This window comes from Pezoporus wallicus, unplaced genomic scaffold, assembly GCF_028554395.1.
Source record: "Pezoporus wallicus isolate ANWC-B61680 ecotype Strahan unplaced genomic scaffold, APGP_CSIRO_Pwel_v1 contig_13954, whole genome shotgun sequence".
In the NCBI taxonomy this organism is placed as follows: Eukaryota; Metazoa; Chordata; class Aves; order Psittaciformes; family Psittacidae; genus Pezoporus; species Pezoporus wallicus.
Window position 1 is genome coordinate 547,835 of NW_026638000.1, and position 13,742 is coordinate 561,576.

Below are 13,742 nucleotides of genomic sequence, written 5' to 3' on the forward strand. Positions count from 1 at the left end.
TGTGGAAGGAACGCTGCTAAAGGGGATTAAAGGATACACAACTATGAATTACACAGGGAGCGGTTTATTTAAGGACTTTTTGTTAAAGAACCCAGGGATTAAAGATCATAGCTAAGAACCTGTAGCTCTTCCACTCATCTGGCCCTTAGCTGCACTGTGCTACACTTAAATCAAGGGGTGAACTACTCATAACAACTTTATGTTGGGCAGTCGGTTCATTTCCTCAGTGAGATGCGTAATAATTTTTCGGCTGACATCGAGAGTGCTTGAAGAAGAGAGCAGAGACTCCTCAGCAGCCTTCCTGATCTCTTCTGACGAATCAGAAACAGGAGAATGTCTCTTGTTGAGATGCTGATCTCCCAGATTGTCACCCCTGCTGTAAAGCTATTCAGAATTGCTGTCATTCACCTGTCAGCAAGCCTGGAATCCCGGCTCAGGAATCCAAAGGGACCAGGTGAAGGCAAGTCATGAGCTGGGAAAAAAACAACATATTTTGGAATGGGAGCATACACAAACCAACGTGATGTTTATATTGTTAATTTGCAGATTATCCCCACTGCTGTGTACGATACAAACCAGTCAATTGGTCACTTTTACAGATGTATATACTTACACCAATGATACAAGGAACTTGTGAATGCCCCACCCCTGGCAGTGTTCAAGGCCAGGCTGGACAGGGCTTGGAGCAAGCTGCTCTAGTGGAAGGCGTCCCTGTCCATGGCAGGAGTTGGAACTGGATGAGCTTTCAGTTCCCTTCAACACAAACCAGTCTGAGTCTGTGATTCATCAGGATCACAGAATCATCTGGGCTGGAAAAGACCCATGAAGTGCTCCCCAGCACTGCCCAGGCCACCCCCAACCCATGGCACTGGGGCCTCGTCTCCACGCTGTGTGAACACTTGCAGGGACGGTGCCTGCAGCCCTGCCCTGGGCAGCCTGTTCCAATGCCTGAGCACCCTCTGGGGCAGGAATTGTTCCTCAGCTCCATCTAAACCTGCCCTGGTGCAGCTTGAGGCCGTTTCCTCTTGTCCCATCCCTTGTTCCTTGGGAGCAGAGCCCAGCCCCCAAATAATATGCATGTGAAGTCACAGGAAATAACAAAAATCTCCAACCAGCCTTTGGGGCCGCATTGCCCCACACCGCGTCACACACAGCCCTGGGAGCAGCACCGTCATGCACATGCACAGTGAATCACAGAATCGTCATACAACCCCAGCCTGCTTTGGGTTGAAGGGACCTCGAAGCTCATCCCGTTCCAAGCCTGCCACGGGCAGGGACAGCTTCCACCGGAACGTGTGCCAGGCGATGCAGGTGCCAGCAGGGCCTCGGCTCCGCCACCCGCGATGGGTCAGAGCCGCCCCCAGCGCTGGGTGCGGAGCCGGCGGCAGCCGCACAGCCCCGCCCGTGCTGAGCACCCGAGAGCCACGTCCCCGCGGAGCAGCGCCCGGCCGCTCCTCAGCCGGGGCTCCCGCAGGCCCTGGCGGCCCCGAGCCGGCGGCGGCTGCATCCGTGCTGCTCCCAGCTCCAACTGAAGCCACCCTGCGCGGTCCGCGCCCCCTCCGCTGGTTTCAGCGGGTGCCAGCGGCGCTGCCCCGCTCCTCACCCGCGGGCCGGGCCCGCACAGCGCTCCCCGCTCAGCTCCGCTCCGCAGCCAGGAGGGGGCACCGGTGGCGGGGCCCGGGCCGGGGCAGGGCGGGCTCCGTGCGCAGGCGCGGTGGCGATCCCGATCCGTGCTCAGCCAGCTCCGTCCCCCGGCCGCGGCTCCGCAGCAACGGGGAGCGCCGGGGCACGGGCACGGGCAGGGGCAGCGCCGGGGCACGGGGCACGGGCACGGGCACGGGCACGGGCACGGGCACGGGCACAGGCAGGGGCAGGGGCAAGGGCAGCGCCGGGGCACGGGGCAGGGGCAGCGCCGGGGCACGGGCAGCGGCAGCGTCGGGGCACGGGGCACGGGCACGGGCACGGCGCGAAGCTCCGGAGACACCGGGGCAGGGTCGCGCTGAGCGGCACCGCGGACACCGCCCCTGGGGGGCCGTGGTGTCCGTTCCGTCGGGCAGGACCCTCTGCGGCCTGGCGGGGCAGGGAGGCGTCCCCAGCCCGGGCAGTGGGGGCTGGAGCCGCGTGAGCTCTGCAGTCCCTTCCAGCCCAAACCCCTGCGCGGTCCCAGAGCCCGGACGCACCATCCCCGCACCCCAGCTCTGCTCGCGGGTTTCTCTCTTTGGGGGCACAGCCGCAGCACAGCAACGACCCAGCCCTCCCAGGAAAACCATCCCCGCATGGCAGCGCCATCAGCGCTGTCGCCGGAGCAGCAGCGTCCCTGCAGAGGCGCCTGCGGTGGGGTGAATAACACCGAGACTAGCCGGGGCTCACACCGGCTGAAATAAAACATGTTCTTAATGAGCAAGATGGTAGAAACCCATTACTGAGACACGAGGAGTGCTTAATCTACAAACCCAGATAATTATGTTCCCAGTGACCTGACCAAGTGTGATCAGAGGCACTGTAAGGGTTTTAAATACACAAAACTAATTTTAGAATTTAGATACATGATTTTTGGTGGGGTTTTTTGTTTGTTTTTTTGTTGGTTGGTTGGTTTTGTTTTTTTTTTTTTTTTTTGCTGGCTTATACCCTGCTTATTAACGTAAATGAGAAAAGAAAGCTATTTTAGAGGAATTTCTTTAGAAACTATTTCCTTACGGAAGGATTATTTATTTGTAGAAGAGAAACTGACCCATTTTATTACAGTCTGTAACCTCAAATGCATATTGCACTCCGTAGGAAAGACAGTCTTGCTGACTGCTGGAACTGCCACATGGCAAAACACAAACCACACAGCCTTGGCAATAGCATTTTGAGGCAAACAGGTGATGTTCTTGTTAGATCCCATGCTCATGCAGTGCCCTCTAGCAGCAAGCACAGCTGGAGGCTGGAGCATCTCGAGCTGCCAGAGATGCTGCATTAGTGCAAAGCTGTGATTCCACTGGGTTTAGAACTGTCCCCGCCTTGGCTTGGTTGAACAATTGCCTCGCTCAGGAATGCCTGACCCGCACAGACTGTCCAGCCAGGAGCCCGTTTTGCAGCAGAGCCTGTTGAGCCTTGGAACCTCCATTTTATAGCAAGTCTCTGAATTCGGAGAGAGAATCCTGTTGTCCTGCAGGGACCTGCGGTGCCGCTGTGTTCATGGGAACAGTTGGCTCACATGAGGAACTAAACAGGCCTAAATCTTCACATTCGCTTTGTCACAAGGCCACAAGCTTCTGAAAGCACAGCATAACCTGGGCAGACTAAGACCAAGCACCTATCCCTCACTTGAATGCATCTCCACTTTGGAAACACAGATCCCACTCACGAGGCTGTTCCTGCTGCTTGTAAGAGAGAGCAGGTACAAGGGGTAATTTTATTGTGCTTTTCCTGGAACAGATTTTCTTTGAGGCTGCTGAAGTGCTTAAATCCTAATTATGGGCAATATTTATGAGCCAGAGGGCAAAGTTTATGAAGACTAAAACTGGATCAGTGGCGAAGCTTTACGGAAGTCTTGGTGGCACTTGTTTATGCAAACCCCATGATACTTCAGATAACTTTATTTAAGATAATACATTAGGATTGAAACCAATGACATCATTCCCTCGATTAAAGAGAGAATTATTTCAGCTGGGTTTAATCTCAGCATTCTGTTTAGAACTCTCTAGCACAACAGTAATAGAGAAACATTTCCATGGCCACTTCATGGAGAGCAAGTGATCTGGAAAGATACCCAACTTAGGGAATTGTCTTAGAACAGGACTTACAGTGTTGCTTGTCAAATCTCATTGTCCAGTTTGGCCTCCTCATGAAGCTGGAGTCCTTGGCACCGCCAGCACAGTAACAGACCACTTCTTCAGCATGACAGTATCTAGGCAGACTTTATCCTGATGAGAAGGCAAGAAGAAAGAATAGACTGGCAATCAATAAACAGGTTCATTTTATTTTTAGCAAGCCAGAGTTCTGAGTTTCAGTCACAGAGCAACAGCCAGAATGGCATCCCACTGCACACACCACTGTCAGGTTGGTCACTGTGTTCTCAGCTTGCTGGCAGCACTTTGTCACCAGGGACTATTGCACATATCAGTGCCACCAGTGCTCCTCCTCAGCACTGCAGGTTGATGTGGGTGACTGAATGAAAGGTGCCAGGGACCCTCATGCAGAGGAGCTGTTGGATCATGCACTCCAAGCTCCAGAGAGGAGTGCTCAGCTTCCCTGCCCAGCTACTCGTTCAGGTTAGCAGGCACCTACCTTACACAAGTTTAACTCCATTTGACTTCAGATAAGTTAGGAAGCAAAGTTCTTCCTCATCTCTCTAAAGTAAGAGCTGCTAAATAATACCAGAAATGTCATTGCTTTCTATATAAAACCGCTCTCTACAGCATTATAAGGCTTTTAATACTCCCATAAGTGAACAAACTGATTTTACTCTAAGAATGTGTCTTATGAAAATATACTAACATATGTTCCTAATTTCCTAATGAAACATTTGGTTAGCCTAAATAAATAAATAACATAAGCAGGAAAGTGAACAGACATGTAAACAAAAGGAGGAAGAAGTCACTATAAATTTAGGGCTGAATTGCTCAAACAGCACCAGAAACAAATCAACAGAAACCATTGCAGAATACAGCAAATCAAGCAGGATATCTATTTTAGGCTGTAAAAGGCTAAACCGAACCAAGCAAATGAACTAGGACAGATTTACCTGCCAGCTTAGGAGGAAGAAGGGGGTAGAGAAGGCAGGAGGCAGCACTTGCATCACTGGAGGGGTTTGAGCACCTGCTGGTAATAGCCTTGTAAACCCTGCACTGCAGCTGGCACTGGGGATGAGAGGAGCCCTGCTCTGCCCTGAAGGGTGCTGTTACCCTCCTGCTGCCAGCTTTGGGGCTGCGCAGCTGCCATTGTGTGTGTGCTGCTGCAGAGGGACCTGATGGAGGAGGTTATTGGTTAACTGGGGTGGTGTCAAAAGGCTGGGAGGCAGCTGGATCAGTGATTACTATTAGCATCTTTAGAAATAGAGTTGGCACTACTTACAGAAACACTAATTATAGGCAAATATGTGACATTTCCCCCTTATGTAATGTTTATTGAAAGAATGATGTGTTCTTTCAGAGGGACTGCTTAAAATAAACATAGGCTTTTCTCTGTTGGCTTTCTCCTTGATGGAGAAGCATGTGAATTTTAAGGATTACGGTAATATTCTTTTCATCATCTTGGACATGTTGCAATTATAGCCATTATTTTCAGTAAAGGGCTCTTAAGAGGAGTGTAATATCATGGTATATTGCCCCCCTTGTTTCTGTGCCTAAATCAGGAGTGTCTTACTTGCCTCTGCAGTTTTGTGATAATTGGTCATGATTTTGTTTAGAAACCATTTTCCTCAGCTCACTGAGCACAGATAGATACCCTAAAGAATGTAATGCTGCTTCAGGCAGCTCTGTTTCTGGTTACACTGGCTTTATTCAGGGTAACTTCACTGATACCGGGGAACTTGATCATGATTTATGGTGATGAAAGCAGGTGTAGAGTGGGACAATGACATCTTTATCTCTGCTGGTGATGGCCGTGTTGATGTCACTTCTGCCATTCCACAGGCAAAGGCATCAAGAAACGTGGTGGGCTGAAACCCTCCCCGGCATCAGGACAATCACATCCTCTTTTCCCACTCTTTTTTCCTACACCACATTCTGCAGGCTTCTTGGAACAAGACTATGATTCTGTGCTGTGGATTTCACTTGTCAGAATCTTAGGGGGAATAAGAGAGAAACAACAGCGGAGTGACAGATGGACAGCAGCGTTTAACAGCCTCTTTCATACTTTGCAAAGGCAGGAGAAGGGGAGGAGTGGAAGCTGAGAGCTCAGCCATTTGCAGCGTGTTGGAAACTAAACCTGCCCCTGAACAAAGCAACACTTACTGCCTCGTACAGAAGTGTTCTGTCTTTTTATTTGAGAGTGACTCTTCTGATTTCTCAAAGAAATCTCCTTTAAGAACTATTCTTTGCCTTTGGAAAACTGTTCTTAAATTATAGCCTCCACCTGAGATCCTTTTCCAACTTCCAGGCTCTTAAATAATGACTAAATCTGAGCAAAATTTGCGTGAAGAGTGCAATAACCGCAATATCCTTTTCAAACCGTGGGAGAAAACAGCGTAAAGTTTAAATTAAAACCCAGGGAGCATGGCCTCAGAATTGTGCAAGCCCTTTCCTGAGGGTGTCACAGAGACAACGCAATGGCTGAACACTGTCACTGGACATTTCTGATGTGGTCCTCTTGTGCGTGCACACTTTATGTGCCAGAACCAGCAGCCGTAGACTTCACTGCCCACCTTTCCTGCCTGCTGGAAGGTGACCCCACAAGCCCAGTAGTTTATGCTCTAGTGGAAGGTGTCCCTGCCTATGGCAGGGATTGGAACTGGATGAGCTTTAAGGTCGCTTCCAGCAGAAACCAGTCTGGGATTCTGTGATTTCAGGCCTAAACAACCACCTTCAGGCTTTTATGCTCTGTATCACAACATCCCCTATGACTTCTTCAGTAAAGATCTCCAGAGTGAGGAAGCTTCTGAAATGCAGTGGAACATCTGTACAAGAGAAACATTGACTTTCCAAGCTACCCACTAATTTAAATCAAGTCCTTAGTTTATTACAATAGTTGAATAAAAATCAGCACAGCTGCCTTCACGTTAGTAAGATCAAAGATTGGTAGTGAGTACTCCTGACAGATTTAGGATGAACTATTTGTGCTTTCAGAACTAAACCCAATGTGGGTAGAGGCTGGGCCATGCTGTAACTCTGTGCCTTTCCTCAAATCACAGAATCCCAGCCTCCTCCAGCTCCAACCCCTGCCACGGGCAGGGACCCCTTCCACCAGAGCAGCTTGCTCCAAGCCCCTGTGTCCAACCTGGCCTTGAACACTGCCAGGGATGGGGCAGCCACAGCTTCTCTGGGCACCCTGTGCCAGCGCCTCAGCACCCTCACAGGGAAGAGCTTCTGCCTAAGAGCTCATCTCAGTCTCCCCTCGGGCAGGTTAAAGCCATTCCCCTTGGCCTGTCCCTCCATCCCTTGTCCCAAGCCCCTCTCCAGGTTTCCTGCAGCCCCTTCAGGCACTGGAGCTGCTCTCAGGTCTCCCCTTCAGGAGCCTTCTCTTCTCCAGGCTGCCCCAGCCCAGCTCTCTCAGCCTGGCTCCAGAGCAGAGCTGCTCCAGCCCTCGCAGCATCTCCATGGCCTCCTCTGGCCTCGCTCCAACAGCTCCACGTCCCTCTTGTGCTGCTGCCCCAGAGCTGGATCGGGGCTGCAGGGGGCTCTCCCCAGAGCGCAGCAGAGGGGCAGGATCCCCTCCCTGACCCGCTGTTCCCCCCGTGTGCGATGCAGCCCGCAGCCGGCGGGCTCTGGCCTTTCCCGCAGCGCCCCAGTTCAGGCAGCAGCTCCACACCCCTGAGCGCTGCGAGCGCTGCGCTGAGCTCCGGGGCCGGGATCCCCCCTCCGGTGGAGTCCCCGCCCCGGCCGCACCTGCGGGCGGTGCCGCTGCCGTCCCGCCGCCGGGGGCGCTGCTCCGAGGGCGGCCCGGCCCCGCCCCGCCCCGCTCCCGCTCCCGCCCCCCGGCGCTGCGGCCGCCGGCTCCCGCCGCCCGCCTGGCTCCGCGCTCCCGGCTCCGCCGCGCTGTGGCGGCCCCGCGGGCAGGGCTCGGGAGGCGGCGGCGCCGGGCGCTGCCATGCGGGCGGGCGGCTGAGGGCGGCGGGCGGCGGCGGGCAGCGGCGCGCAGGGCATGCCAACCGCCTCGCCCCGATGTTTCACTGGGGCAAGTGGAAGAAGAGGATGGGAGCGAGCGCCTCCTCCTCCAAGAGACCGGTCTTCGACGAGCGGGAGGACGGTGAGTGCGGGCCGGGAGGGCGAGCCCTGCCCCGGGATGGTGAGCGCCGGGGTGCCGAGCCGTGCTCCCGCATGCTGAGCCCCGGGGTGCCTGTCCCTGTCTCGGATCGTATACCCGGTGCGGGGATGCCCCGGAACGCTGAGCCCCCGAACGCCCAGCTCCGGGATGCCCCGGGTTGCCTCAGGGTGCACTCTCCGGCTGCTGGATGTCCCGCTGTGCCCATACCCGGGATGCTGAGCCCATTCCCGGACCTGTTGAGCCCCGCTCCGCTCAGCTTGGTGGGTCACAGAGACGCAGTAGGAGCCCGAGGTCCGCGGGTCCTGTCCCGGTGCGGGTTTGCCCGTGAGGAGCAGGGAGCGGAGCCCCGGTGTTGAAATACCGGGTAACGGGGGAGCGGGCAGCGAGGGGATGGTTTAGCAGTGAAGTTTCCACCTGTGCAAGGAAATCTGTGGCTTTAACACAGAAACATCAGCACAGCTGGTCTCAACTCCAAACGCTGCGCGCCACTGCGGGAGGGCTGCCTTGGCTTTGTTGTAGGAATACACCATGCAGTGCCACAGTTGCACGAGACTCCTCGGCTGCAGGGTGCTGTTTCAGAGGAGCAGAGGAGGGAAGCTTAGACTGTGGGTGCGGGAAGCCTCGGGAGTGATGGATGGGCTGCTGGACCGCCGGGAGCAATCCCGGCATACAGAGCATGCTGTGCTGGCCCTGGGGCACCCACTGAGCTCTGATCAAACCCCTGGGTGCTCGGGGTGATCGGTTTTGCACCGGATAAATTTGGAGTTATGCATGTTAATCTTGGAGTTCTGTGTGTTAATCTCAGTCTTCGAGGCTGGTGATGTTCTCGTTTCCGTGAGCCCTGGGTCTGCCAGCGTCCCCTTGGTGAGGGCGGCCAAACCTGAGCCTGTGCTGCTGAAGGGGTGTGAAATCGGGGCTGCTTTCCCTAGAGAAGCAGCAACTCGGTACCGCCAGCAAGTGTTAATTGGCGGTTCAGAATGCAACACTGCGCTGTTAGCCCTTGTGTCTCCTACTAGGAGGTGTAGAGAAACACCCCTCAGAACAGCAGCGGGGTGGTGGGGTTGGGTCGGGGTGACTCTGGTGTGTGTGCAGTGCTGCTCAGAGCGACCGTGATTTTGTGCTCCAAGTGGAGAATGTTTCATCTGGATGTGATGTGCTGGGTCAGCGGAACAGGGAGTGAGGAGTGAAAACGCTTCAGCTGGAGGTTTCACTGCGTAAATCAGAGATCATTTTGTTCTGAAATCACCTCTGCTCTGGAGCCAGGCTGAGAGAGCTGGGCTGGGGCAGCCTGGAGAAGAGAAGGCTCCTGAAGGGGAGACCTGAGAGCAGCTCCAGTGGCTGAAGGGGCTGCAGGAAAGCTGGAGAGGGGCTTGGGACAAGGGATGTAGGGACAGGCCAAGGGGAATGGCTTTAACCTGCCCGAGGGGAGACTGAGATGAGCTCTTAGGCAGAAGCTCTTCCCTGTGAGGGTGCTGAGGCGCTGGCACAGGGTGCCCAGAGAAGCTGTGGCTGCCCCATCCCTGGCAGTGCTCAAGGCCAGGTTGGACACAGGGGCTTGGAGCAAGCTGCTCTAGTGGAAGGGGTCCCTGCCCGTGGCAGGGGTTGGAGCTGGATGAGGTCCCTTCAACACAAATAAATCTATGAACCAAGCCTGAACACAGCCAGTACAGGGAATGGAGCTCTGCAGGTGGATGACCACTGAGCAAAACCTGATAACATCCCATAAGGTCTTTTCAAGCAGTTCCTGCAATTGTGGAGACTTATTAGGACTTTACTTAATATTGCCTGCTTTTTTTTGTTGTGGCTTGTTAGTGTGTGCTCAGAGCAATTACTGTGTTGTTCTGGTGAACTCCTATTTACTGTCATGGCAAGGTTGCTATGGAGATCTTTTAAGGCATTCCGATAACTTATATCGAGAAGCCAGTTAGTACTTTGGTTTTGTGTGTGACATAATGTGGAAGAATTACTTGTGATGACAGTTTAACATGAAATAAATAAAAACAAAAAATAAGGGGGGAAAGGAGAGGTTAGTGCCTGAAATCATACCCATGGGTGGCTTCCAGTGATGGTTACACAGGAATGAGCCTGACTGTTGAAATCCAGTGGTTTATGCTGCTAATTATGACAGAGTGTATGGAAGTAGAAGGTTAACATTTATTCTAGTGAGTAGTAAACCAAGGCATAATATTCACCCTCAGTATTCACCCCTCTCACCCTGGAGAGGGGCTTTGGACAAGGGCCTGTAGGGCCAGGCCAAGGGGAATGGCTTGAACCTGCCCGAGGGGAGACTGAGATGAGCTCTTAGGCAGAAGCTCTTCCCTGTGAGGGTGCTGAGGCGCTGGCACAGGGTGCCCAGAGAAGCTGTGGCTGCCCCATCCCTGGCAGTGCTCAAGGCCAGGTTGGACACAGGGCCTTGGAGCAAGCTGCTCTAGTGGAAGGGGTCCCTGCCCATGGCAGGGGCTGGAGCTGGAGGAGCTTTGAGGTCCCTTGCAACACAAACCCATCTGCAATTATGTGATTCCATATGATCCTTGCATGGTCAGGGCATCACCAAACAAGGCCCAGTTGGGTGCCCACTGCCTCTCTGCTGCTGAGGACCATTCTCTTTCCATAGTAGGCTCAGGACATTGTGATGTCTCCGCTCAGTGATCTTGGGGCTTGATTTTCATCTGGGCAGAAATTATTTCCTGTTATGTCTCTGGGGAGCGTTATGGACACCCCCTGCAGTTTATTTGTACTTCTATTTTTATACTAAGTGGGGAAAACTCCTCATTGTGAAGCCAATGGGTGTGTTTCAACCCAAATATTAAAACACAAAGTTTAGCACAGTTGCTAGGACTTGGAACCAGGGCTCAGTGATAGGAAATAGAAGGCACACTTGGTGCTGAGCATTGCCCACAGTTGCGTTATGTGAGAGAGGGGGAAAACCAGAGCCTGATGTATCTTTATATGCAGCGATAAGAGGAAATTCAAGCTAAAGAGAATTTCAAGCATGCCTTTTGGTTGTGGCTTCTGAATCCAAGCTGCTTACTAAAACAGTGTACGTAAATATCCATGGGAGTATGTAAAGCCATCTGTGCCTTCTGCTGAGGGCTCCTTCCTTCGCTCACACCGGGGTGAGTGCTCCCAGGGCTTCCTGCCCCTTTCCTGATGCTGAGGGAGGTTTCCAGCCGGTTTCCAAGGTTTCAGCGCTGCAGCCCCGTTGCTTGTGTCGTGATCAGTATTTTGTCTGGATCCTTCTGTTACCATCCCCTACCTGCCCCTGCCAGCGTGTGGGTGGCTCTTTGCAAGGGGGTCAAGTGTGTTCTGCTTGCGTCAGCATCAGGTTTTGAAAGCAAGTTCCCAGTTTTACAGCCCACGGGCTCCAGTGAACCAGCAACTCCAGGTGTGGACTTGGGGTCAGTTATTCAAAGAATCATGAATCCCAGGTTGAAGGGACCGCAGGGATCATCTGCTCCAAGCTTTGCAGGCACAGCATGACCTGGTCTGGATGTCCCAGCACCCTGTCCAGCCAAACCTTTGCAGTGTCCAGTACTGGGGAGTCACCACTTCCCTGGGGAGATTATTCCAGTGGCTGGTTGTTCTCATTGGGAAAAATTCTCCTCTTGTGTCCAGTGGGAATCTCCCCAGGAGTAACCTGTGCCCATCGCCTTTCCCATGGGAATCCTTCTACAAAGAGAGTCTCTGTCTTCTTTGTAGCCACACTTCAACTACTGGCACCTGGTGCCGAGGTCTTCCTGAGCCTTCTCTTCTCCAGCTGAACGGTCCCAGCACTCTCAGCCTTTCCTCACCCACTGCCCAGCCCTTGGACCACCTTTGGGTCAGGTGAAGTGACTGCGGGTGGCTTTCCCTCCCCTCCTAGGGAATGATCCCTGTTGGAAATTCAATGGCTCAGCTCATAGCAGGAGAGGTACCAGACTGATTTGAGGAGCAAGCCCCAGCTGCAAGGGTGCGGGGACAAGTGGGGCGAGGGCTTCCTGTCCTGGGAGGACACGGGGTTTTGCAGCCATGGGGCGGATGTGTGCTCTCTCCTTGCTTGGGGCCGTGCTGGTTTCATTGGCCATGGGGCACCATCCAGCACGGTGGTCAGTCTGCCCCGTGGCCTGATGTGTTGGCTGATGTGGGTATAATAGAAGAGGCACTCTGACCCCTGCTGCGGGTTTCCACGCTGAGAAATGCTGTTGTGTAAAAACAGGTTTCTGTGGCAAGACAAGAAAACTGATAGGTGTCATGGGGATGCTTTGCTGGCCGGGCAGTGGAAGGTGTCCCTGCCTGCAACAGGGGCTGGAGCTGGATGAGCTTTAAGGTCCCTTCCAACGCAAACCATCCTGTGACTGTGTGGCTCTTTCTGGATGTACCGGGCCCAGGGACTCCTGTAGCCTGGGCATCATTGGAGGGACGGTCCCCGCTCTGCCTCCTCATCATCCTCACCCTCGCAGGGCCCGCCGGAGGCTGAAGAGCCCCGGCAGCAGCACACAGCGCCCGTCCCCATGGAAACGGGCGAGAAGCTGCAGAACCTGGGGAAATGTGCTTAAAATAATCCCTGATCCACTGCAAGCGGCGTGCGGGCAGGAGGGGGTGACACAGACCCCAGTGCATGCAGCCCTCTGCCCCCGCCAGCGGCGAGCAGAACCGGGGTTCACTGATGCGCAGGGAAGGAACCGCGCTGGTGCCAGCCCTGCCTCTCGCTCGGTGTTGTCCTGCAGGACCTCGCGATGCCGGGCGCTGGGGGCCTCCGGCTGCAGCTGAGGGGGGACGCTCAGATCCACGCCTCATCAGGAGCTTGCACCACGCTCAAGTGAAGAATTCAGTGGTGGCAGACTGAATGTGCTGACACTGTTCCTCTTTCCGATCCGATGGGAGTGCGATGCCCGGCTCCTCCTCAGCACTAGGCGATAGTTTCTCAGATCGGGACTCTTCCCCATGATCGTTTGTTCTGGGGGTTGGGACCTGCAGTGAAGCCAGGGCATGCTGCCAGGCTGTCAGAGATAGGCACGTGGGGGGCAAACCCTGACCTTGTCGTGCATCCCTTATCGCTGACCCAAACCCCTCCAGCCAGCTCTGCCCCGGGTCTGGGGACACCCCACTGCACTGCCAGGACAGGGGCCTGGGAGATGGGGCACTGACCCTGACCCAGGGACCAGGAGGGGTTTCTGTCCCCCTCCAAAGGTGCTGAGTGTCCTAAACCTTGTGCTGCTCCTTGTTGGGCAGCCAGCACAGCCCGGTGCTGGTGCTGCCCTGCAGCATGGTCCCTGCTGCTGTGGGAGCTGCGCTCACTGCCTCGGCAGAGCAGGGGTTCCAGCCTGGAGCTGTGGACACCGATTTCGAAGGAAACATTCCTTTTCATTGGAAAGCTGTGGAATAACACGCAGGGAGGCAGTTATCAGATCCCAGATACCGTCTGTGTAGGGCTGCACACAGATGTGTTCAGCTCCCATGCTCTGCACATCACTTACTAAAGCAGTCACTGATCAGATCATAAAGCAGACTTTTTTCCTAGCCAGGCTCCTGTGTGGCTGTGGGCTGGGAGCACAGATGCCTTTCCCTGTTATTTAAAAACAAGAGAAAAAAGCCTTTCTCTATTATCCAAGTGGCAGCTAAGTAAGTGAGTGGGGGGAGGAGGGAGTGGGAATCACAAGGAGGTGTCAGAACCACTGTGTTTAGTGTTGTCAGCGGTGCTTTGGGGTTGCTTTGCATCTGGCTTCCCCTGCATCCGTGGCAATTTGTGGGTGCTTTGCCCAAGGGACAGGCTCTCGCTGTGCATGGCCCCAGCAGAGTCAATGCTCCTGGTCCAGCCTGAGAATTCAAAACTTCTCCGCATGTAAAGCTTTTCA

General features: G+C 54.2%; 2 protein-coding genes and 1 long non-coding RNA gene across 5 annotated transcripts in view; 2 read left to right on the forward strand and 1 right to left on the reverse strand.

The window, feature by feature from the left end:
- BNIP3 (BCL2 interacting protein 3) overlaps nucleotides 1-13,742 on the forward strand; it is a 234,505-nt gene that overhangs the window by 35,260 nt on the left and 185,503 nt on the right. The window lies entirely within an intron of this gene.
- On the reverse strand, nucleotides 199-4,898 carry LOC130598820 (uncharacterized). Its single transcript, XR_008972085.1, has 3 exons — nucleotides 4,730-4,898; nucleotides 3,789-3,908; nucleotides 199-472 (listed from the first exon to the last, which is right to left on the reverse strand). It is a non-coding gene; the product is annotated as an uncharacterized LOC130598820 (long non-coding RNA).
- The window catches only part of STK32C (serine/threonine kinase 32C), an 80,206-nt gene continuing 74,203 nt past the window's right edge, over nucleotides 7,740-13,742 (forward strand). For both annotated transcript variants that reach the window (XM_057408653.1, XM_057408654.1), the window contains exon 1: nucleotides 7,740-7,890. In XM_057408653.1, coding sequence (XP_057264636.1) covers nucleotides 7,806-7,890 — 85 coding nt within the window. In that variant the 5' untranslated portion in view covers nucleotides 7,740-7,805. The remainder of the gene's footprint in view (nucleotides 7,891-13,742) is intronic.